Source organism: Pristis pectinata, chromosome 15 (genome assembly GCF_009764475.1).
Source record: "Pristis pectinata isolate sPriPec2 chromosome 15, sPriPec2.1.pri, whole genome shotgun sequence".
Lineage (NCBI taxonomy): Eukaryota > Metazoa > Chordata > Chondrichthyes > Rhinopristiformes > Pristidae > Pristis > Pristis pectinata.
Genome location: NC_067419.1, coordinates 14,394,618 through 14,421,402, shown reverse-complemented (window position 1 = coordinate 14,421,402; position 26,785 = coordinate 14,394,618). Strand labels below are relative to the sequence as shown.

The window sequence follows — 26,785 nt, the reverse complement described above, 5'->3', positions numbered from 1 at the left end:
TACAGTTAGGTTTCCAAGGCCAGAATGCTTTTTATTATGAAACAGATAATTTCTTCTTTCAAAAGAGAAACACACTCCCCATAATTCTCTTTGTAGTGTTTCCATGGTTTTCATCTTTTAATGACAAGTGCTGGTTTTAGAAACACCAGGGTTTTACTAAACTTCAGAACTGTAGGTGGAGGTGGCAGAGTGGGAGAGCAAACCAGAGGGAATGCTGAAAACATTCCTTTATATCTTGAACAGACAAAATATTGTGACTATTTTCACAGAAGCAGCCAAGGATCAAAGAAGATTTAGTGGAGATTTATGAAATTATCTGAGATATTGATGGAGAGAACAGGGGCAAACAATTTCCTCTAAGTCCAAAGCCTCATGAATTTAAAACCGTGAGAAAATATTGCTGCAGGAAGCGATTGAATTAGAAGCCGTTGCATCTTTAAAGGGAAAAGTGGGTAAACCTTAGAAATGAAAATCCCATAGAACTTGTTTTAGATTGCAGCAGCAAAGAGCCAGCAGAGAAACAATGGTCTGAATGGCCTCCTTATGTTAAATGCTGAAGGTAGCATAATTTTACTTTATATATTTCAGAGGGTTAGCAAAAGAGTGGCCTTGGTTGAAGTTTGTAAGAATGTGCTGTCTTCCATGATGGTTCAATGTATTCAACTTTCCCCTCAAATGTGTATATAAATATATAAAATGTGTCCTCTGGAATGCATTTATTTTTAAAAGAAAATAAAGTTTGCAATCAGATATTGGCTTCTCGTTTAGTAAGACTTATGTGAAGTGGAGTAATGAACTGTATGAACCTTTCTACTGCACAGAGTTCTTTTTTGCCATGAGAGTACATTAAGAACTTTTTATTTAATCCAGGTCCATTCACTTTGCTTATGAATGATTATTTTAATATTGCACAGCTAGTAGACACATGTTATGAAATCTTACTTTATGCAATGCTCTAGCTTGATGCAGTGTAACGATAGTACTATGTAACATGGTGTATCTCTCAGTTTGATTTCATCAGCAGTTGTGACTTTACCCTGGGTTTCTGAATCCGTCATTTTTTGCAAATTAAAAGTCAATGGTCCCCACTAGGAGAGCACCAATTCAGAATCACATTTTCCTTCCCCACTGCCCCATAACCCAACATCATTCCTCCATCGTCCAGGCCACTATCTTTTAAAATAATACCGGTCCTGTATCTAAACAAATCTGCATTGGAGAGTGGGTGATATTTTATATAAATTGTCACCCAATGCATTATGTTTTAAGTAAAATCATCAGTGACCTGTATGCAAAACAAAACTTTGCCAAGACTGACATCACAATGGTACAAGTTTGCTCAAACCAAATGGGTGGACATGAATTGGAAAACCATGTCTAAGCAGTGCAAATAGACTCAGCAAATGCCAAGTTACCAGGAGCTGTGGGTTAGCATTGAGCATTACCAGTTTAAGCATCTCCAGATTGGTTTGCAAGGTCCAAGGGAGCCACTTACTGTTGCCAGTCTGTGGTGTGGTTCTTAGCTGTGTATAGAAATTCAAAATGGAGTGTCTTCAGAGGGAAGGGCAATCAATGGGTAGTAGTGGTTTCTGTACCACTTTCAGCATACTAAGGATAGTTCAACAGAATATACTTGTCATATTTTAAGGTAACACACTATCTTATCATGGGCAACATTAATATTGCACATGTTGAAAATTGCACTAATAATTGTGAGATTATTGTAAAGTAGGTTAAATGGGCAAAGTGTTCCATCATGGTTCAGCAAGTCTGAAGGAAAGGGAAGTTTTTTTTTGTTTCTGTGTGAACAAAATGAGCCAAACCACGACATTCAGACATCAAGAAATTGGGGCTATTGCTAAAGCATAACATGCCACAGCAAAAGGTTGTTGCTGAGAAAGTTGGAACCACGAAGTTTACAAAGCCGCTGGAACTTTGCATTTCATGCAATAAACAAAGGAAGCAACATTAGAGGCTGAAAAGATTAGATTTGGGTTAAGCCCGCAAGCATTGCATCAGCTGGGTGTAATTATGTTGTGCATAGGTTCAGACTGAAGTACCAATTCCACAAGTATTGCAGCAGTTCAAGAAGCCAGCCCACCATCACCTCACTGAGATAACTTGCTGGGGTTGCCAACCTCTCATGAATGAATTGAAGAAAGGTATCTGAATAATGTCAGGGTGAGAACTGTTTCATCCAAAGGTTAGAGCAGCCTTGAGGCATGCCAAAGGTCCTTTGGCCATTACAGTGATCTACCATGGTTACAAGTGGAGGAAACAGGTTACTATAGTTGTTTGGTATTTTACAAAATACCGGAGAATATTTGGAAAAGGAAAGTACAGTTTTAAGTCCCCCTGTGTTAAAGCTCCCAGAAGAAAAATACTTTAAAATAAATGTATTAAAACTTGATGTTTTATATCATTCAGTCTTGAATCTCAGGACAATTATTCTGCAACTGTTGCCATGGGGAACGTGCTAAAATTGAACAGAGCTAGCACTCAAGTATACTCTGACAGAGGCATGTGGATCAAGTGCTTCTTAAGAAAGACTAGCATTTATATAGCACCTTTTACAACCTTAAGATATTCCAAAGCAATTTACTACCAAATTATTTGGTTTTAAGCATGGTCAAATGTTGTAAATTTGGTAGCCAATTTAATTACAAGAAGATCCCACGAGCATCAATGTGATGAAGACTTGATAACCTGTTCCTGTTCCATTAATATTCAAGACTGAGATAGATTATTAGATTAGAAGATCAAAGGTTATGGGGATCAGGCAGGGATTGAGACCTACAGTCACATCAGGTATGATTCTATTGCATGGGAGGACAAGGTAAAGGGGCTGGATATCTCACACTTACTCCTATTTCTTATGTTATAATAAACATTGTCCAGAATACCTGGCTAACATCGCTGCTCGGTGCCAAGGGATTTTTGACATCCATCTGAGAGAACAGGTGGGGCCTTTATTTAGCATCTCATCCTGGAGATGAGGCCTCTGACAGTGCAGCACTCCCTCAGTGCTGCACTGCTGTGTCAGCCTAGATTTTCTGAGCTCAAGCTTCTAGAGTGAGACTTGAACGCATGGACTTCTGGCTACCAACCAAGTCATGGCTGACACAGTCTTGCACAAAGATTACACGATGTTGTGGTCAGTGACAGTGCGCCAATCTTACTTACTTTGATGAACTCCAATTCGTCAATTTTGACCGGAAGCTGACACTGGTGTTGGGCATTTTTAAAACACATGCATTACTATATTACATTACAGTACAAAGCATTGCAAAATCACAAGCATTACTAAGGCCACAAACTACTGCAAGAACATTTTGAGGAGAGTGCATAGAGAGAGGGCCCTGCCCTGGGCAATAGGTGCAGGGGGTTTGTTTGTTGAGATGAGGTGACCAGATGGAGGGAAAACATGGTCAGCCCTTCCTGGTTTTAATTATTACATGAATGCAGTAACATGATTGCAGTGATCATTGTAACATAAAACATAAAAACATTCAAATGAAGCTCTTATTCAACTACTTTGGCAAGTACAGAAATATTACTTAAACTGTGTGAGATTATTAAACACAGACATTCAGATGGCTCTGGGTGGTGTTGTACAAAAAACTTAAAGTTTATAATCAAGTATTGCAAGTAATGAAGAAGGTAAATGGAATGTTGGCCTTTATTGCAAACTGGGTGGAGTACAACAGTAAGGGCGTCTTTCTCCAACTGTACAGGTTGTTGGCAAGCCCTCACCTGTTGTGCTGTATACAGTTTATAAACCTTATTTAGGAAAAGATATACTTATCTGGGGGCGATGTGGAGAAGCTTCACTGGATTGATTCCTGCAATTTCCAGCAAGGCCAGCCTTTATTGCCCATCCCTGATGGCTCTCTGAAATGGCCCAGCAAGCCATCCTATTGAATGATGCTCATTGATGTGTCTGGAGTCACATAACGGCCAGACATTTGTGAACCAGATGGGTTCTTGCAACAACTGTGGTCATCGTTTCTACTTTCTTTTTAAATTCTGGATTAGTAGCTGAATTTAAATTCTACTGTTGATATGGTGCAATTTGAACTTGGATCAATTATTCCAGGCCAGCTAAGACTGGTCTCTTAAGGCCCAGTCATTGGATGTATCTGTATGTTGCAAATGTTTGGTACTCTCTATCCCAGAGAGCTATGGAAGCAGCATCAATGGGAATATTTAAGGCTGAAGTTGATGGATTTTTGGATTATAAAGGAGTTGAGCTTTATGGCTTTGGCAGGAAAATGGAACTGAGGTCAAATAACAGGTCAGTCATGGTCTTAAAAAATGGCAGACTGAGCTTGAGGGGCTGAATTCCTTCCTTCTCCAATCTCTTATGTTCTGATGTTCATGTGGTTGTAGCTTATTGCACGTTGACATTGGCCTGGGTATTACTGACACTCTCCTGCTGCATTCGCTGCCTGTGCACTCCACTCCCACCAAGCTCACTGGCCCAAATCATGCTGACTGGTAGCCGGCAAATGTAGGGATCTGAGACCGGTCAAAAGTCAGATGCCACCTCAATTGGCTGCTCGTTCAGCCTTTGGACTCGACGCTGAACCCAGCAGCAGAGCAGAGCCGTGCTGTGCTGAGGGTGGGGTTCAGACACATTCCATACACGGCCTTCATCTTTACACCAAGGAGGGCCGCAGTATGAATGGTGACCCCATTCACTTGAAAGGGTCCACTGACCCAGTGGAAAAATGAAAGTGCTTTACTTATGTTGAATCCTTTGCAATGGAAGCAGGCTATTCTTGCCTTGAGAAAGACTGAACCCTTGAAAATACCACAGAAGATCCTAGTTTGTCTCTTATAGAATTATTACACTTTAATCCACCATTTCTAGGATTCAATTTCCACAAATCCTTTTGAAAATAATGGATGACTCACACACCATGTTTTACATTGATGAATAAATAGCTTTATTATGCATTTGGAGAGGAACAAAATGACAGGTCAATGAATGTAATTATCCCTAAGATGTGGGTGTAGATCTTTCTCATATGATTATTTGTAACTCTATCAGATGGGCATTTATATTGCAGTGTAGGAACACACCATTTAAAATTAAAATGTTAGAATGGAACTGTAACTGATTTAAGCTGTCTTGAAATTGCCAGGTGAAAAATCAATAGTGTTACGTTTGTTTCTTGTCCCTATCCTTATGCTGTCAACATCTATCTACAATACTGACAAATTTGCTTATTGCTTTGAATTTAGCTGTTTAACCCAATCTTCTGCAATAAAAGCAACCTTTTCCATATTTTTCTCAGGAATGCAGAAGACATTGATAACCACACAAACTTTAACGTTTATTAATAAATGTCTCCACCTTGGTTAAGAGTGTGGTGTTACTAAAAAGCTGTTCGGATTTCCATTCAAAATGTTGCAGTTGATGAAAAACTGAAATAAGAGAATGCTAGAAATATTCAGCAGGTCAGGCAGTACCCGAGGAGTGAAACAGAATAAATGTTTTGGGTGAATGACCTTTCAAATTATTTAAGATATTAATTTAATGAATTCTGAAATCATTTTTCCAGCTTGTTCGGGGTATAGCTCACAAAAGCTGTTGAAGATGTATGCCAAATTCAGCAAACTGCTATATCCACTCAAGTGGAGACAGACCTATATTTGGGTATCATGCAATTGTACGCTGCTGTCGTTTCCCAGTCCGCTAAGTGCTAGTGCTGTGGTTATGAGAAGGTGTATGAGTATTAGTGATCATGCTGCTCCATGAGTGTGTTAAAATGTATCTTGAGACTATATTGTAATTCATTCTGTGAAGTATCTAAATATGTGTTATTTGCTGAATGGACAGTGGTACATCTACAATGTTGACGATGCTGCTGATGATTCTGCCTTTTCTCACATGCTTAATTGTGCCTGTCACAGAAAACTCATCAATAGGCAGGTCCTCACAATATGTGAAGCCATACAAAATGTGATGCATTCAGTGAACGTGCTCCAGGATGCACCCAGGATGAGACAGCACCACCATGGCAAATCACATAATCAGGTTTAAAGATCTAAATTGGTTTTATTGTAAGAGGAAAACCCAGAAATTGGTTCTAAACCACTTCTGTTGCATTAAATGGATATTGTCTTACACAAACATCGAGTTGGAAATCAACAATAAAAATTTGTTAAATTGCCACTTCCTCACTTCGCTTCCCATTGAAAAACGTTGTTTGCGCTTTCTCAGATGGCAGCTGCTGGCTGAGTTCACTGTTGTCACCTCACTTGTATGTTGCCCACTGAGAAATAGGTCAACATTATTAAAGTACTTGCTCCATAACATGGAGATGTGGGACACAGAGATGCAGGACAAGTGAGGGGCTGTTGAATGGTGCAGTTTAATAGGGTTTCTGAAGATTTGGAGCAGCTATGATTAGTGTCTGTACAGTGATTGGGTGTGGGGTAGTATACAGGGCCTGGTGCTGACTGGGCAGTGATTGGCCCCAGTACAATAAAGGGGCCCTCTAAATTAATAGGGCCTGAGGCAATGATTGAGGCTGGTGCAGTGATCTGGTTCAGTACAGCCATTACTTTGTACTGAACCATATCACTGCACCAGCATTGATCAGGACAACAGCTCAAAGCACTTAAGTTCTCAGATAATTCTGAGCACTGCTTGTCTGTAATAGCATTAAACTCATTTTTGGTGAGTCAGAATAAAAATGATGTCCCTGTAAGGACCCTTTAATTGATGTATGGCTTCCAACTTTCAGTGTGCAGTACACCTTGTTTAGCTGTGGGCAAGCAACAAAGGTTGTAGATCATGATCTTTTGATCTACTTTCACTGCGTGTATTAGAAATGCACGCCATTCACATTGCTGATGTCATCAGGTGTGAAGTATGATGCAGAAATGACACCCAGCTAGGGTGAATCACAACAGGAAATGCCCGGTCTAATTTTTTGATGAGTGGGTCTTCAACATGACACACAAACGTTTCAAAATATGTACAAAGCATGTTTTGCCTGGTTTACACGTGAAGAAGCACATTTTTTTTTCTAATCTAATTTAGAAATTCAGAAAGAAAAGCCAAAATAAATCAGTTGGAACATTAGCAAAAGGTGCATGACTCTCATCAGTAGCTAAATGTATTTTGGGACAATTTCAGAATCCTTACTGAACCCTTTAACAAATCTATGTAACTGTCTTAGAAGGCTGTACCACTGTTATTACTACCTTGTCTGAATGATTTGATTCAAGAAATGAGGATTTGTTGCTCAGGTGTTTCCTTCAATCAGTTTTTCAAACGTGGATCCAAAGTACCTTCTGTGCTGAGCAAGTTTCATGAATAAACCCAGATTGTTGCAGGTAAACCTGCTTTCTTAATCAATCATTATTTTAAAGCCTTTAAGCACAACTTCTTCATTAGTTTGATGACCAGCTTAGTCGTTGTGGCTTGTTTTCTGCAGGCAGCCTGAGTGGTATTTCAGATAATTTTCAGTTTTCATATGGACCCATTACACATTTGAGATGGTGAACACATGCTTGTATTTATCATTTCGGCGGTCGGGGATAATTGCAGTTGCAATTGACTCTAAGTACAGGCACGGACTGCCTAGTGGGACACTGGCAGTCTGCCAGCTGCAATTCACCAGCTAACTCTGGGAAGAACAGTTAATGTACCTGCAGGCAAGCTTGCCAGAAGGACATGGGTAACCCTAAGCGACGGCTTCCATTTGTAACAGTTCAGTGCCTTGGCTGTGAAACAGTTGAAAGCAAAATCTGTAACTCCATTCTGTTCCAAATATGCTGTAATTTTATATTCAAGGCAAAGTAGCCAGGAACTTGTGAAACAATAACTGGAAACACTGGAACTTTGGTAAAAATTTATAATTAAAATATTAGCCCTTCCTTCCTATTCAATTACTGATCAATCTGTGCACTGCCAGAGCCTTCTTTTCTTTTTCAGGTTTGTAACATTTATAATTTTATTTTAACACATTCATCACCTTAAGCCTTTGCTCCCTTCCCAGGTTGAGAGAGACACATCAGAGACTTCACATCAGATACTTTACATCAGATACTTTAATGCTTTCAGTCCCACAAAAATCAACTGGGATTTTTGGTTGCTGATGACCATTGATGGTGTTTAATAAACAAAAATCCAGGGAATGTTTACTTAGGACACAGAAGAATGGTCATTGCATTTGATAAAAGTGAAGCTGCAGGGATGGGAAGTCCTCTCAAATAAATTGTGTCTAATGGATGTTATCAAAAGAGAAGTTTTAAAAATGTGACCCAGTCTTTTTATTCATTAATCTCTGATTCTAGAATTTATTTCATCAGATGAAATTCAAACATCAATGTTGCTGGAAAATGAACTTTTCTTTTTTGGTGACATTTTTGTGTTGATCAAGATTGATTAGAACTCCATTTAGAAGAGAGTTCCATTATTTGTCCCACTGATCTCACAAATTGATCCCCAACGTTAAAAATGTCTGATATTGTCCATGTTAGACAACCAGTGATTTCCTTTAGTAAAATTCCCAACCTAATACCAATTTTTGCACTATGAATCATACTGGGAGACTGCCAAATAGCAGATGTAGACAACATTCATCCCAGTTATGAGCTGGATTTGAAACCAAGGTCTAAATGATGAAAGTTATTTGCATTGTAACGATAACAATAATAGTCATGCACAGTTTAGTTTTCATAAATCAATCACGTGGAAGCCAACTTGACGTCCTACAATAGAAACTGAAAGGTAGCCTGAATAAATCCTGTAGCAATAATTATAACTACAGCAATACTAATTCATGGGATCCAGGTTTATAATGCAGCTGGCTGCCATGTCCAGCAAACTCATCTGTGCATATGAATTTAGATAAAGGGTTAAGGACAACCAACCAGAGCTTTTTGCCTGGAATTAATGTGCACCCAAGCCTCGGCTCTGTCTACCAGTGCAAATCGTTATGCTGACAAGTAAAGGTCAGAGCATATAAGAGTTTTCAAAGCAAAGGGAGATAGATAGTTGCACTAGAATCTATTTTGGAACATGAACAATAATCATAAATTAAGGGTAATTATTTGGGTAGAATTGCTTGGTTGTTCTGGGAGGATAAATGAGACACAAGAGTATGCCAGTTCACTGGGTTTGGCAGGAAGTGGGATAAGAAAAGACAAGAACACTTGGCAAAGCATGCTCGAGAGGGATTGCCACCATGCACTCAACCACAGATTATTTCAGTCTGGACACATGGCACCAATTTTTCAACCAATAAGTTTCATTCACTAAAAATGAAATGCAAAAATCCTTGGCCAAGGAAGGTGGAACAAGTTCTGGTTGTGTAAGACAGCATTTGGTTGAACGTATGGCAGCAATGACCCTTCAGCATGCTTTGCTAACTATTCCTGTCTTGAGTGCACATTAATTCCGGGCAAAACACTCTGGCTGGTTGTCCTTAACCCTTCATCTTCATTTATATGCACAGATGAGATTTCTTATCCCACTTCCTACCAAAACCAATGAACTGGCATAACCCTGTGTCTCCTTAATCTTTCCAGAGAAACAAAACAATTCTGGCACAGTTTGTGTCTCCTGCTCTGAAAGCTCTTACTTTTTCTAGTAATCATGATTGGTGGATGTATCCTGGGTGTACCATAATATTGAGCAAAACTGTAAGGGATATTTAAACCCTGCTTTAAATACCTTTTCTTTCATTGGCAATAGCCTTCACTCATGCTTAAATTTTCATTAAGTCATGGTGCAAAGTGTGTGGTGTTCTAATGCACCAAAGAGGTTATCATTCACAATCAGGGCTGATTTTAGTCTAATGCAGCTACTTATTAATAAAACCAATGGAAAGACTATCTGGTGGCTTGTAAACACACTGACAAGAATTGAAATTCTAACCACTTTCTGCTGGGCAGATCAGGTGACCTTAATTTCAATATCACACAAATGAAACAATGCCTAAGTGGGTGATTGGATTACAATGTTGTGATTCCAAGTAGTGGGTACATACAAACTCCAGTAATCCACTACCCTACTATTCGGAAATCCTGATGGTTTGGCATCTAGCTCACAGGTGATGTTTCCTGCACTCACCTGAAACCCACTAGGGCCCCAATTCCTGCACACCCTTTAAACTTACTGGGTTCACTGGAAAATTAATACCATGTAATATCTAAAACAAGTGAATTTAACATGTGTTGGAGTTTTAATAGGAATGATGTAAAAACAGTCTTAAAAATCTGCTAGTTTGGCAATACCAAAGTCCAAAGTGTGCCAGATTTTTGGAGATTTTCTGTATCTCTGTTCTGAACTGATTAGAATCCTTTAATTGCATTACATCCACATAACATTAGTTTCTGTCTGTGTTCTTTTCTGGATTACCTTTTGATGTGTAAGTGCTTTAGATCCTCATTACTTATGAGGGGAGGGGTCTGCACACATGCAATGAGCTCTGGATTGGTTGATGTTGTTAAGACTTCTTTCATCTGTCAAAATATTAGAGGGCTTTCTCCAGATAAAAAAGTGACTTCCCCCTTTCCACCTCCCATACAGAGATTTAATCCACCTTTGATACAGTCATTGACCAACATGCTAATATTTTTCTTGATGCTTTTCATCAGGTCACTTAAATCAAAAGAACTGGGCGAAGAAATATCCAAGTTGCAATGGGCCTAAGCAGTCTCCCATCAATATCGATGATGATTTCACACAAGTAAATGTGAATTTTCAGATGCTGTTTTTTGATGGCTGGGACCGTGAATCCAGTGAAAATATTGTCATTCACAATAATGGAAAAACAGGTGCAGTTTCATTTTCTATTTCAACAATTTCACATAACAGCTAAATTTTGAGGTATTTTCCCTGGACTTGGAGCTATCAATAAAATGTCAAAGTAGAATTAAGCTGCATATTACTTCTTAATATTTCCATTTCCTTAGAAACAAACCATTTGAGCATTTTCTCCTGATGTCTGTTCCCAGTGGAGCATCTGATATATTTACCATAGGATATGTAATGATATCTTTATTCTTGGCTTTCAGTGGAAATGAACCTGACAGATGAGTATTACATCAGTGGTGGTGGCATGGAATCCATATACAAAGCAGGCAAGATAATGTTCCACTGGGGAAGGTGCAATGTATCAGAGGGCTCAGAACATAGCATCGATGGTCAAAAATTTCCTTTGGAGGTAATAACAACTTGGTTTTGTACTTGGTTTAACTCTAACCCTTATCCATATTGATTTCACATGGAAAGCCATAACATACCTGAGACTAAATATTTCATGCATCTGTTGAAAGCAAGAACAGAGGTCAATTTGTGCAGCAACTTAGAGTCACCTCAGGAGATCCCAAACCACTTCACAACTAACAGATTATTTTTCAAGGGCAATGATTGTGACCACACTGGCAAACATGTTGAATGCTTCCTGTTGTGGTTCATGGATTTTTTTTCTGGTTTATTTGTGCTGCTTTATTTTCGTTGAAGTTGACTTTGTTTTCCAGTCAAGGATCCTTATGTTTGGCTGCTTCCCTCCTTTACAAGTTTTTTTAAAAATTCTAACTTGATTAGGCTCTGATTCTTGAGCAAAAAGAATTCATGCTGGTCAGCTTGACAGTAAACAGCAGGGCACTTAGAGAAGGACGGTGGTGAGAGGTTTTTCCTCGTTTACCATACCACTTGCCTCTTATTATTTGACATTGTCTCTGACAATTCGTGGAATGAAAGCTTGGTGATCTGGAAGGTAACCATGATAACTATAGAAATTCCTGACCTCTTTTGCCATGGTTATCTTCACATAATTAATATGCCAAAAATTATGACTCTGTTGCCTTGCTATATCACAAGATCACAAGACAAGGGAGCAGGAGTAGGCCATTCAGCCCATCGAGTCTGCTCCAAGGAAAAGGGAAAAAAGAAAAAGAAATGAGAATTTGTGGGGGGGTGGGGGGGGGGGGTTGGTGGAGGCAGGCGCAAAACAAAACTATTCTAACCCCAATTTCTGGCCTTATCCCCATATCCCTTGATACCCCAACTATTTAGATATCTATCTATCTCTTCCTTAAACGCCTCCAATGATCTGGCCTCCACTGCTGTACCTGGCAAGGAATTCCACAAATTCACCACCCTATGGCTAAGGAAATTTCTCCTCATCTCTGTTTTAAACCTGTACCCTCTAATTCTAAGATTGTGCCCTCTGGTCCTGGACTCACCCACCAAGGGAAACAGCCTAGCCACATCTACTCTGTCCAGTCCTTTCAACATTTTAAATGTCTCTATGAGGTCCCCTCTCATTCTTCTGTACTCCAGTGAGTACAGTCCAACAGCTGACAAACGCTCATCATACGTAAGCCCTTTCATTCCAGGAATCATTCTCGTAAATCTCCTCTGAACCCTCTCCAACATCAGTACATCCTTCCTAAGATATGGGGCCCTTCTTATTTGGCTACTTTTTCTCTTCTACTGTCTTCCATCTGCTATAGGCATGGAGAATATACTTAACACCAGTTTCCTTTTTATTCGTTGACACCAACTAAGTAGCTTTGCAACAATTAAGGAAATCAAAGGATATGAACTTACAGCAGTAAATTGGTACTCAATAAAACAAAGCTAACCCAGGCTTATTGAATGGTGAAGTCACAAAGGGCTGAAGGCCTGCTCCTGCTTTTATTTCTTATGCCCTTATGTTCACTTGAGAAGATTTCATAACACTAGTTTTAAAAATGAACAGCAGTATGATAAAAAATCTTTTTAATGTTGCCACCCTTTTCTATTCTGACAATCCTAAATATTTTGTATCCAGGAAGCTTCAGGTTCCAGTCCCTCCCTAGATTAAGCCATACCTGCCAGTGCAATTATATATTAGCCTCCCACTGAAGTTTGTGCCTATGGTTTACAAATTTTATTCACGCTACTGGGTACATTTACTTTCAGATCAAACCACTCTCTGGCTCTTTGCCATTCATACTCCTCTTAATCCCTCATCCTTCTGACCTGTTTTTCCTCTTTTCTCTTTCCGAACTCTCTGGGGAAAGAACTTCAAAACATTAGAAAGCCATTGCTAGAACTGTTTTGTACAATTAACCTGACACCACCTAACTCAGCGCAGAATGTGCACAGAGTTCAGAATCCCATGATTTCTGTGACAAGTCAGAACTAACTGCTGTTTATTGCCTCAGCTCACATCTATCAGGCCCAGACTTGAGTGGCTGGGACCAGAGGAAGCCATGCCTTGGCATCCATTGCCTGTGATCACCGATGGAAATCATTCCACAGGTCTTGGGTGTCTGAAGGAAGCCATGGCAGCATGGATGGGAGCAGGAGCCCTGATTTTCAGATGTGGCTCTGGGTCTTCAATTGATAGGGTGCAGAGGAGGAGAGAGATCCTCTGCCCACTGTGGTGGAAATGCCCTTCAGACAGATGGTAGAGCATCTATTGGACAAGGTTGCAGATGATCTCAGTACCAGCTGTGAAATCCCAAATCACCTCCCATGTCTCGCCAAGTTCAATGAAAACATGGTCAATTCCATCTCCCAGCAACCGCATCTCTAGCCTCAGTTCTTCATGCAAATTGCTCACTCGCCTAACAATAACCTTTATTGCTCAAGGCTCATTTTCATGCAGGACGTCCTTTCTAATACAGGATTGTTAACTAATCTAGTCCAGAGCCAGGTACATGGTCCCTATGCAGCCAGCTGTTGGCCTGGCTATAAAATAAAAAGTTTGGAGAAATTACATAAATTAAAGACAGCTTCCCAGCATTGATCTTTAGTATCTTCTGCAAGTGGTTACAGGTCAGCTGCCCACGGAGAGAATGAAACCCTTTGTTATTGCAGAATATTTCACCACTTTGAGGCTTAACTTCCAAGATGATGTGGAACGGTGCTATCAGGAAGCTTCCATCACTGTGGAACCTCCTGCTGCTCTGTACTAAGGTGAAGGAGAAGAATTTTCTGCTTCTCCACAGTGTGGTGATGTGCTGCAAATTGAAACAAGTTGTTAATGTACCCAGCACCAGCCTGGAAAGTGTGGCACACAGAAACTGAGGTCCACCGTCACTTTCGCAGCCCTGGCAGAGCCATCGTCTTATAACTCTGTGACTACGTTTGAGGCTGCAGCAAGTGGCTGATCTCAGGCAGCACCTCCTTGCTGAAGTAGAGTTTCCCCTGACATTAGTCCTCAAACAGGTGCACAATGGTGAACGGTCTGATTCAAGTCAAATTCTGGTAGGACATATAGAGTTGATGGCAGGGATCTCGGGAGCGTTGAGGTACAGAGGGACCTTGTGGTGCAAGTCTATAGCTCCCTGAAAGTGGTGACACAGATGGATACAGTTGTGAAGAAGGCATTTAGTATGCTTGCCTTCATAGGTCAAGGCACCTTCTTAGTTTCTTTCTGCAGGTTTTTTAAAGTTTTCCAGTCTTCTGTTTTCCCACTAATTCTTGCTTCCTTGTATGCCCTCCCTTTTGCTCTTATTTTAGCCAACCTCTCTCGTTCTCCACATTTGTGTCTTTTTTTCCATTCAAGACGTTTTTTTTCTTGGAATATATCTATCCTGCATTTTCCTTATTTCTTGTAGAAATTCTATCCATTTCTGTTCTGCCGTCCCTCCATCTAGCTTACTCTTCCAATCAATTTGGGCCAGTTCCTCTCTCATGCCACTGTAATTTCCTTTGTTCCACTGAAATATCGATACACCTGCTATCAGCTTCTCCTTCTCAAATTTGAAACTGAACTCAATCATATTGTGATCGCTAGTTCCTAATGGTTCCTTTACCTTTAGTTCCCTAGTCACCTCCGGTTCGTTACACAGCGCCCAATCCAAAACAGCCGATCCCCTGGTGGGCTTATCAACAAGTTGCTCTAAAAAACCATCCCGTAGACATTCCACAAACTCTCTCTCCTGTGATCCACTGCCTTGCTGGCTTTCCCAATCCACCTTCATGTTAAAATCCCCCATAATTATCTTAATGTTGTCCCTTTGACATGCTTTTTCTATTTCTAACTGTAACTTATAGTACACATCCCGGCTGCTGTTAGGGGGGCCTATATATAACTGCTATTATTGTCCTTTTACCCTTGCTATTTCTTAGCTCCACCCATAAGGATTCCACTTCTTCAGACCCAATGTCCTTCCTTTCTATTGATTTTATATCATTACCTACCATCAGGGCCACACCACCCCCTCTGCCTACCCGCCTATCCTTCCTATACACTGTGTACCCCTGGACATTCAGTTCCCAATCACATCCGTCATTAAGCCATGACTCGGTGATTGCCACAATGTCATATTTTTTAATCTGTAGCTGTGCCACTAGGTCATCCACTCTATTCCTAATGCTACGTGCATTTAAATATAGTAGGTTTAGGCCAGTATCTGCTACCAATTTCGTTGTACTTCTATTGTTCAGCAAATTATCCTGATTTTTCACCTGCCTTTCCTTCTTACCATCTTCACTGCACACTGTCTTAGACTTGTTCCTATATACATCTTCCTCTATTCTAACATCCTGGTTTCCATCCCCCTGGCAGATTAGTTTAAACCCTCCCCAACAGCTATATTAAATATTCCTGCCAGGATATTGAACCCCTTGGAATTCAGGTGTAACCCATCCTTTGTGAATAGGTCATGCCTGCCCCAAAAAAGGTCCCAATGATCCAGAAATTTGAAGCCCTGCCCCCTGCACCAGTCACTCAGCCACGCATTCATCTGCCAGATCTTTCTATTCTTACTGTCATTAGCACGTGGCACAGGTAGTAATCCTGAAATTACTGCCCTGGAGGTCCTGCTTCTCAACCTTCTTCCTAGCTCCTTGTAATCTTCCTTCAAGACCTCTTCTCTTTTTCTACCTATGTCATTGGTACCCACATGTACCAAGACTTCTGGCTGATCACCCTCTTCCCTCAGAATATTCTGGACCCGGTCTGTGACATCCCATACCCTGGCACCAGGGAGGTAACACACCATCTGGGTTTCATTGTCGGGTTCACAGAATCTCTTATCTGTTCCTCTCGCTGTAGAATCCCCAATAACCACTGCATTACTCCTACCCCGCTGGACCACAGCACCAGGCACGGTGCCAAAGTCCCAATTGCCATGGTCTTCCTCTGTCGGGACATCCTCTCCAACAGAATCTAAAATGAGATACTGATTTTTGAGGGGGACCGCCACAGAGGTACTCTCTACAAACTCTTCATAACTTCTGTCTATTTCCTGCTCACTCTCCCTAATCAGCCAAAGGTCATTGAGCTGCTGCTCCAGACTCTCAACACGTTCCTTGAGGAGTCGCATCTCAATGCACTTTGCGCAGATGTAGTCATCGGGGAGGCTGGTAGTCTCCCAGGGTCCCCACATCTGGCACTCCAAACATAAAACTAATCCCAGATGCAGACTGCTATGTCTAATGCTACTAAAATAAATAAACTAGTAACTTACCCCCTCTCTATAAATCTCGCCTCTTACCTGTTCTCGCCGAAGCCCATTGAGCCAAAGCCCAACCACTCTGCTCCCTCTCACTCCGCTGCCTGCTCCGACGCTGCCCACTGGATATGGCAGTCTTCCTTTTAAATCGCCCGCGCGCGCTACTGAGTGACGTCACGCGCCTGCGCAGTCACTCCCCGCTATCCCAAATGCTAAGGAAAAAAAAACACTCGCACTTCGTTAATTACCGGCTCTCTCCACTCTCTCGCTGCTGATCCACACTTTGGACTATTCAATCTGACAGTCAGCGTGATGTGTTTAAAAAAAAGAATGTGTGATTTGCACAGAGAATTGAAAGCAAATCTGCACCTGTAGCACAAAGTAAGTAGCATGCACCCTGTGGTATGTGACCTACGTGTCTTTTATTTTTATTCTCCTTGTCTCGTCTGTTCTTCCCTCCAATATTAATAACTCAGTAACCATACTGATTCCAGTTCTGCCTGGGCATCGTGTAGAGGCTACACCTGCTCAGGAACTGCTCCTAGAAGTCTTAAGGTTTCTTACACCAGGTCTCCAGCCAAACATATAATTCCCTTACTTTAATATTCTTGTATAGCCAACCAGTGACATCATGAGTAATCTTTCAATAAGCCTCAAGTCTTGAAGTAAAATCTGTCTCCTAGCTGTTGAAGTTCTTTTTGACAACTATGTCATTGGTCTGATGTGGACCTGTTTTTAGATATCTCCATTCACTCACATGCTCCGTAACCCCCTAAATCTGATAACAGTAGATAACGCATTATTTGAAATGCTTGATGGTCACAACGAGCACACTATTTGTTCTGCGGAATACTGTCTTTCTGTTCATCTCTTCTCCCTCTCAGTTAACCACTCATTCTAGGATGCTGTGGTTTGACATGTATTTGTCTTCTATGGAGCCCTATCACTTGTCACATGAAGAATTAGAAGGGACAACCAGTCACTTAAATCAATTGGAAAATTAAAACAAAACAGCCAAATGAAAGCAGCAGTAAACAACAACAAAGGTTCATTCAGTGCTAATCACAGAATGTTTGCAGCACAGAGGGAGGCCATTTGACCTGTTGAGTCCATACTATCTCTTTGCAAGAAGAATGCAGCTAAACCCACTCTCACATCCTCTCTCCTATAGTGTTCCAAATTCTTTCCTTTCTGTTACACATTCCAGGCTCTAACCATAAGCAGTGTTTTTTAAAAAAAATTTCCTCATGTTAGTTTTGTTTTTTTTATCACCTTCATTTTAAGTCTCCTGGTCCTTGACCCTTCCACCAAAGTGAAAAGTTTTGCTCCTTATAGTCCATCTATACACCTCATAATTTTAAATACCTCCATCAAATCCCTTTGCAACCTTCTCTGTTTCAAGAAGAACAACTGCATCTCTTCCATTCCATCCACAATTCTTAAGTCTTTCATCTCTGAAATTATTTCAGTAAATCTGCACTCACTCTAAAGCTTTGACATCTTTCATAAAGTGTGGTAATCAGAAATGGACAGAATACTCCAACAGGGACCAAAGCGAGGTTTGATAAAGACTCACATTGTCCTCATTGCCTCTATGAAGCCTAGGATCCTGTGTGCTTTCATAACTGTTATCAACCTCTCTGCTGCTTTCAATGAACTATCCACATATACCCCTCAATATCTCTGCTCTTACACCCCATTTACAGTTGTGACCTCTGGTTTATATTATCTTTTCTCTTCCCATCACATTTCTCAGCATTAAATTTCATCTGCCATCTATCCACCTATTCTACCGAATTATATCTCCTTGAAGTCTATTACCATCATAGAGACTTACAACATGGAAACATCCTCCTATGCTTCTTTACCATTTTCCTTAATACACTTCTCTTCATGTTCCTGTCCCAACAGAAGACACTCTTACCCATGTGTTTATTTTGAGGATTTTCTCTTTTCCTCGTGACGTCGTGATCTCGCCTTCCTATGCGTCATCAACCGTACCTTTTCTGAATTCCCTTCATAACCAATCCTTTACACAGTCTCAAAGGCCAAGTCCTCAGATAGACATTACAACCTGACTCTGATTACCAGCGGGCCCATTAATTCTCGGCACATTATATTTTCCATTGCAGAAGAAATTGCTTTCATTTACCTATGTGGGTAAGAGAGTCCTCATGAACCCATGCCTTAAACTGCTCTGAGCTAATGGGCAGCACAGCTAATAAAACTGTTGTCTCACTGCATCAGAGACCTAGATTTAATCCTGACCTCTGGTGGAGTTTTCTCCAAGTCCTCCAGTTTCCTCCCACATCCAAAGACATGCTGGTTGGGAGGCTAATTGGCTGCTGTAAATTTCCCCTGGAGTGTAGGTGAGCAGTACAATTTGGTGGGGAGGGAGGTAGTAAGAATGTGTGGAAAATAAGAAATGGGATTAATGTAGGATTAGTGTAAAGGGAATAGTTGAGGGTCAGTGCACCCAATGGGCCAAAGGGCCTATTTCCATGCTGTACCTATGATTCTAAAATGAAAATGTATGCATTTAAATTGAAAAATAGAATGAATGATCCCTGTAAACCAGAGTTAGTCAGAGCCCTGAAATCAAATGTATCTGTTGGTTGTATCAGACTCAAGTGCTGCCGGATGACTTCTCTCTTTCTGTGGAGTAAATGCAGCAAAGCAGACCAGCTTTGTTGAGCGAAAAGCAAAAAATCAACATATGCCAGTAACCTGAAACACAATACTGAAATTACTTAGCTGGTCAGGCAGCATCTGTGGATGACCTGTCAAGGTTATCAGCTTGAAACATTAAATTATTTTCTCCACTGACATTGTGTGACCTGCTAAGTACTTCCAGCATTTTCAGTTCTTCTTTCATTGGACTAAACACCTGCTAAACAGAAAACAATGAAGTGTGTGAAGGTGTTAAGTCATTCATGATCCCAAGAGCTTGGTTAGGGAAAAGAACAAGGTTGGTGCTATTTTCTTAAGCAAGTGCATATTGATGTGGTTTAGAGCATGGTTCATTTTTCCAAAATCAGTAATAAAAACTTTTAACTATTCAGATTCAGCCCAAACTTTATTTGCATACTTATTGAAAGTTAACTGTCAAAAAATAATGTTTTCTGTGATTTAGTTGTTTTTCTATCTTTAGGGAATATTTACTCACCTCCATTCTCCTAATGCATTATTCTGATATTCATTTACTAATCATTATCTATAATGTAGCCAGTTTGGTGCTGAAATGTAATTGTTTTTTTGCAGTAGAGTGGTGCTTCTTGGGAATTTGGTTCAAATTGCCCAAATTCATTTCACTGTAGCACTTTTATAGCAATCAGAAAAGGAAGCTTCCAATCCATGTTCTGACCTGCAATAAATTCATATTCAGAACTTTTAGCTAATTAACATAAATCCAATTCCATCCTTCTGTTTCCCGTGCATATGTGATAGACTTGTTTGTGAAGTTTACTTGAAGATACTGCAATAGTAAGGAATCATATTTATATTTAATGATATTTCATATTGCATAAAAGTGCACATAAATTGTGAAATAAAATGGATATTTTGATACATAATGGTTTTTCTTTGCATGAAAGATTAAAATAATGCTTTCTTATAAATGTGTTTCCAGATGCAAATCTTCTGCTTTGAATCAGATCTTTTTGAAAGTTTTGATGATGCAGTGCAAGGACAAGGCCGTCTGAAAGCTCTGTCTGTTTTATTTGAGGTAATTGTTCTAATGTAAGGACTATATAAGTAAAACCATTGATGCTTTCAGCAAAATGCTTTAAACCATGTCCTCTGTGCTGTAAGTTTAGAATTTATTTTCAGTTTTCTTCCTATCAGCCCCACATCTGTAAAAGTGGTTATCAATTTTTTAATTAGGAATAAGAATGCAAATTACCACAGGATGAACTTTATGAATGTGCAGACCCTTGAATATTGGGAATTAAAAGTGTGAGTGTAAATTATGTGCATGTGTCTACTGCAGTCAGCACTGCATACTCTCTGGAAATTCATAAAATATATCTTGACCAAAAGATGTTTTTTTCATAAGCATAGATTGTTTACATTTACACCAATGTCTTGCCCTGTTTTGGAGGTAAAAATGTTTACCATTGCACCTTGTGAAATTCCATATGTTGGGTAGTGCTGGACTCATTTAGCTGAAACAGGGTCTAACCCACTCAATTCCTGCTTCCCAGAGGTCTCTCCCTGTTTACAATGCACGAATTTCTAAAAGCCAAGCTTGGAATGGGCCAGCCATCATTTGTTTATTGTCATCCTCTTCTGTCCTGAACCTTGCGGATTGGACCTTAATTCTCAACTTAAAATTCCTGCGCCAGAATATGAAGTTATTTCATCCCCAGAGAAGTTGAAATGTGATTGCTGCTTTGAAGAACCAGAATGTAAAACCTGAATGCTATGGTTATCAATGGCTGTGTGCTCATTTATTTTGTCAAAGACAGAGCATATATTTTCATTTCTCAGTGTTGTTCCAAAGGAGGAGATTTTTACGACTGGACAAGCATTTTACAGTATAGAAGACTACATGCCATCTGCTCAAAAATGGAATTCATAAATAGATGCACTCAATGGGTAGCATGGGCATGTTAGTCCAATGAGCCTGGTTTTGTGCTGTTAGACTACATGCCTAACTGGTTGTGCATATTTGGACCTATTGATCAGATGCATTGCACTAGATTTAGACCATCTGGTCAAGGGGTGACACCAGCTTCAGAAAGACCCACCAATATGTAGTGCATTTAATTACAATTAGGCACCAACAATGTAAAAGTTGTTGTTCACAGAAGTGTATTTAAATATTGCATAAAGAGTAGGCTTATTAGTTGTGTTTTGAAGCTATTCCAAAGCTTTTGCTACTTGTTTCTTTTCTGATTTTACTTGCTTGGTTGGGAACTTTCTCACCAATTGTTCTGCCATTCTTATTTTGATATATGCATGAAATTGGGATAGGTTTTCCAAAGGGGCTTCCCATATTTTCATGGGAAAAGTGGGAAGAATCAGTGGGGAAATGCCAAGAGGCAGGGCTGTATCAGAGGCAGATTGGGCCAACTTACTGATAGGCTATCACTTGCACTTATAAACAGAGGGTTACCCATCTGTGAGTGAGATGATGGAGCTGGCTATACAGAATTTAGGTCAGCAGACAGCCACCTGTTGAGATATGCCGCCTGATGCCATCTGTTCTGAGGACAATTAACATAAATCATATCAATGCAGAGTAGTTGCCCTGTGCTACGTACGAGAAGGACACTGCTGTGCTAGAAGAAGGTGTACCGGGCAATAAATCAGGCTTCCCTCCTTAGTAAAAGCTCATGTCACCTCCATTGTTCCCAGCTTTAAAGGACATGCACACTGTTTTCCATGCACGGTCATAGAATTTTTCATAAGGTTACTATGGTGGTGTAACAGTGAAGTGACCAGATCGGTAATCCAGGGGTCTGAACTAACAATCCACAGATCTCAGTTCAAATCCACCGTGCAGCTGGAAAAGTTAAATTTGGTTGATAGTCAGGATTTTGGAAAAAAAAACAAATAGTTTTGGTAATGATGACCACAAAACGCATTGGATTGTTGTAAAAATGCATCTGGTTTACCAATGCCCCTCAGGAGAGGAAACCTGCCACTCTTACCATATGCCCCACATGCAACTCCAACCCAGCACATGGTTGTACTTAAATGCTGTCTGAAAAGACCTAGCAAGCCATTCAGTTCACTATCTTCTCAGATGAGCAGTCATTGTTGACCTTGCCAGTGATGCCCAGATCGTGAAAAAGGAATAAAAGAAAATAAATCAGACAGAATTGCATACTGGTGTTTGGGCAGATGCTAGTTCTGTAACAACCACTCAGAACTTATTGGGGGCCTGAGAACAAATTCCATCCAAGTGAATGCTGAGCTTCAGTATCTTTCTAGATCTAACTTGAAGGAAAATGTTTCCAGGAATATGGAATAAATGAATAAATATAAAACATTTGTGTATCACTGTACAAATTTATGCTCCCTGAGAGTCTTTGTGCAGTGGAAAAAGATTTGAGTGCTGAATTCATCCAACCTCGTGTGTTAAAATTATTTGGTAGAAAACTGTGCAAATGTTTTGAACTCCTGCTGTCTACCAATGCATAAAGGTCATACAAAGAATGTTACATTGTAAATTCTACCCAATTACTTAAATGATGCATCATTGTACACAAGAGCTTGGAGAGATTTGGATATGTACAGTGTTGAGTGAATTCTCACTAAATGTTGATTCCAACTTGGCGAAAATATTCATTACATTATAAATTAAAATGACTGGTTCGTCCTCAGGTATTGCAAACAACTTAGCAAGAAAACTATTGTGGGGAGCAGAACCAGTGCCCAGTGTTTTTACAGTTCACTAAAGTGAAATGATTTTTGAATGTGAGTTGTCACTATTACACATGCTTGTAAACACATAACATCAAAGTGACAAACAACATGCCAAAAAGATGGAGCCCCTTTAACATCCTCTATATCTATACTTCACCTGACTAACAAAATAGGATGCATAGAGCAGATGATTAAAACTTCCTCATATTTTACAGATTGGCCCAGAGGACAATATGGATTATGATAGTATTATACGTGGAGTGGATATGGTAAGCAGATACGGTAAGTTTTGGGAGTAAATGATCACAGAGTGAAATAGGTTAGTGTAACCTGGCTGTAAGAAGTAAATAAGGCTTATGAAAACCCCACTTATGCGAAGTAATGTTTATTTTATTGTTGGTGCAAGAAATAATTAAATAGTATTAAAATGTTTTTCTATGTGTGATGAAAAAATACTAAAAGTTGCTTAGAATAAAAACTTAACACTTGGATTAACATTAAAAACATCTTTTGGTCTGGAATCTAAAAATCATTAGGATGTATACCCCAGCAGGTAATCAATACGTGTGCCTGACAATGGCTCCCAGTCCCGACCCTCTCCAATTTGGTGGGGTAAATGGCAATTCTTTCCTACATAGTAGGTAGGCACAAATGCCATTACAGGTATGACTTGTTGCCTATCAGCACTTCACGTACCCAACCAGAGGCACTGGAAGGCAGATGCAGCCATAGTTTAGCCATCCCATGTCAAGGGGTTGACCAGTTAATGAAGATTTAAGAAGCAAATCTGTTTTTCTTCAGAGATCCAAAGTTTTTTTTTCTTTCTGTTTCTTGGACTCCACTGCACCCTGTGGCTCAATATTCTCACTTTTATGACCATCAGCAATACGAATTGTTTTGTCAGTCTGTATTTTGCTGCTGCAATGTGAGACAGACCCACCACCCATTGCAATGAGCCACCTCACAGGCATGAGTCTTACACAATTCAGAAAAAATGCAAACACTTCGGGATCTTTAATCTGTGTCAATTTCAAACTGTAAATTATATAAAGCAAATCATGTGCTCTTCAAAACTGTTTTCATCCTTTCAATTCCACCTTATTTGTCAAGCGTTTTCCCACAAGTTAAAGGACTACAGGCCAGAATTTATTTCACTCCAGGAAAGCACGTTGAATGGATGGTGTGCATTGGAGTCGATGATAGTTTATCTTGAGAGCTTGCCCCTACAAAATTCTAATGCAATTGAGGTCAACGCATGATGTGCGGTGGGCAAGGTCTCACACACTTGCATGCAAAGGACAAGGTCTCGAACACTTACTGTGCCCAACGTTCTTTCCTCTGACCGCTCCGCTCTGCCTTTGTGGTTCGGTGGTGATTTGGTTTACTGTGGCGGGGGCGAGTCTCACAGGGGGAGGGCTGGGTCAGGTAAGGAAGTGAGAGTTAGGACTGGCTGTTATTTGGTATTTAGCTGCTGGGAGTTGGTTAGGAAATGAAGTTTATTGCTGGGTGAGTCAGATTTGTAGTGTGACCTGATGCAATGGGAGGCAAGGTTGAGGTCAGGTTGCAAGTAAGGACCACAGGTGGGGTGCACTGATTGTGGTGCTGCTGTGATGGTTAGTGTTTTAATTTAAAGTGACCCTCCTTAAAGTCACGTCCTCATGCCAGACTCCAAAGGCTGAGCTCAGGCTGGATCCCTTTAACCTAGGCCAAAGCAGGCCTTACGTGTCTTGTGAAGGTCTTCTGCAACATGAGGGGCCTGCAGCATCGCAGGTCACACACACACCCTTGAAAAATCATGGAAGTGGCTCCTGGTTAGGCTTTGAACATTACACGCATACCCAGTCACTTCCATCTGTTAACGTGTTATGTGCATGGAAGATGAAGGAAAATCGAGAACATTATGACATTTGTAACTTCCTGATTTCATTGAATGTATCTTTTACATGGCGCACAAATTTTGCACTGCGTAGAATTTCTAAGCCTTTGTCCTTCAAGACATGACGTACAATGATAAATGTGATGAGGCTGAACTATTTCATTCTGTAATTAAAGGGACAGCCATTAATCCAGTCACTTAAATTCTTTCATTGCAACATGTTAGGAACTTGAGTGTTTGTCTTTGTTTCTGCATGATGTAACCTTAAATCCAGTGAGTGAGACTGTGGAAGAAACAAATGTGATTTCAGAAACTGAATTTACCTAGTGATAGAACTGTGGGCGTAATTTTAAATTTGTTTAATAGCAGATAATTGTTGTCAGAGAATTAACAGCACATTTCATACATCAGTGAATGTTTCGATTCCCATTGAGGTCAATTGAAATAAAAATAGGAAGAGGTTACCAGCTCCAAGTTTACTTTTATGTCCAAATTAACCCTTTTTGGCAAGTATGTTTCAGTGACTGAGAATCTTTTGCTTGTATATTGTGTTAGTGTTAATATTCATTCTTGACTATTTTCTTCTTCGTGGATTGTCATTCAAGGTTTTTCCTTGTTACAGGAAAACAGGCTACAGTGCAGCCATTCATCTTCTTGAATCTTCTTCCAAAGTCAACAGGCAAATATTATACTTACAATGGTTCCCTTACAATACCTCCCTGTTCAGAAACAGTGCAATGGATTGTGTTTAAAGAGACAGTGCCGATTTCAGAAAATCAGGTAAAATTCAATTGTCTTTCAAATTGTGTATTGTAAATATCATAGCAATGCATCCCATAGTAAATATGCAGTCAGTACAGGATCCCCCGGTGACCATTTCCCTTGATAACAGGTATATTCTTTTGGATATTGTTGGGGGGGATGAATCACTGGTGGAGACACAGAGTCTGGCGCTGTGGCTCAGAAAGGAAGGTGAGGGGAAGAGGAGTGCAGTAATGATAGGGGATTCGTTGGTTAGGGGAACAGACAGGAGATTCTGTGGACAAGAACGAGGCTCCCGGATGGTATGTTGCCTCACAGGTGCCAGGGTCAGGGACGTCTCGGATCGAGTGCGCACAGTATTCTTGAGGGGGAGGGGGAGCAGCCAGAAGTCATAGTGCACAGCTAGAGAAACAAAGGACTGCAGATGCTGGAATCTAGATGAATAGTATCACAGCTGTAGGAAGGAAGGACATCATAGAGGGATCGTCTATTGAGTCAGTATGAGTGGAAGTCAGGAACAGGAAGGGATCAATCACTCTATTGGGAGTATTCTATAGGCCCCCAAATAGCCACTGGGACACTGAGGAGCAGATAAGTAGGCAGATTTTGGAAAGGTGCAAATATAACAGGGTTGTTGTCATGGGTGACTTCAACTTTCCTAATATGGTTGGCACCTCCTTAGTGCAAAAGGTTTAGATGGGGCAGAATTTGTTTGGTGTGTACAGGAAGGATTCCTGACACAGTATGTAGACAGGCTGACTAGAGGAGAGGCCATGCTGGATCTGGTATTAGGCAATGAACCTGGTCAAGTGACAGACCTCAGTGGGCAAGCATTTCCAGGATAGTGACCACAACTCCCTGACCTTTAGCACAGCCATGGACAAAGATAGGAGCAGACATTATGGGAAAGTATTTAATTAGGAGAGGGCAAATTGCAATGGTATTAGGCAGGAACTTAGCATAAATTGGAAACAGGTGTTCTCCGGTAAATGCACTACAGAAATGTTTAGGGACCACTTGCATGGGGTTCTAGATAGGTTTGTCCCACTGAGACAAAGAAAGGTTGGTAGGGTGAAGGAACCATGGTCAACAAGAGAGGTGGAATGTTTACTCAAGAGAAAAAAGGAAGATTATTTAACGTTTGGGAAGCAAAAATCAGTCAGGGCTCTTGAGACTTATAAGGTAGCCAAGAAGGAGCTTAAGAAGGGACATAGGAGAGCTCGAAGGGGGCATGAGAAGGCCTTGGCAGGTAGGGTTAAGGAAAACCCTAAGGCTTTCTACACATGAGGAACAAGGGGATGACTAGGGTGAGGGTAGGACCGCTCAGGGATAAGGGATGGGGGGGGGGGGTAA

General features: G+C 40.4%; 1 protein-coding gene across 4 annotated transcripts in view; it reads left to right on the top strand.

Annotated features, from left to right (window-relative positions):
• ptprz1a (protein tyrosine phosphatase receptor type Z1a) overlaps positions 1 to 26,785 on the top strand; it is a 206,266-nt gene that overhangs the window by 85,205 nt on the left and 94,276 nt on the right. For all 4 annotated transcript variants that reach the window (XM_052030166.1, XM_052030164.1, XM_052030165.1 and 1 more), the window contains exons 3-7: positions 10,621 to 10,800; positions 11,041 to 11,189; positions 20,051 to 20,146; positions 23,010 to 23,076; positions 25,293 to 25,450. In XM_052030166.1, the coding sequence (XP_051886126.1) occupies positions 10,621 to 10,800; positions 11,041 to 11,189; positions 20,051 to 20,146; positions 23,010 to 23,076; positions 25,293 to 25,450 (650 nt within the window). The remainder of the gene's footprint in view (positions 1 to 10,620; positions 10,801 to 11,040; positions 11,190 to 20,050; positions 20,147 to 23,009; positions 23,077 to 25,292; positions 25,451 to 26,785) is intronic.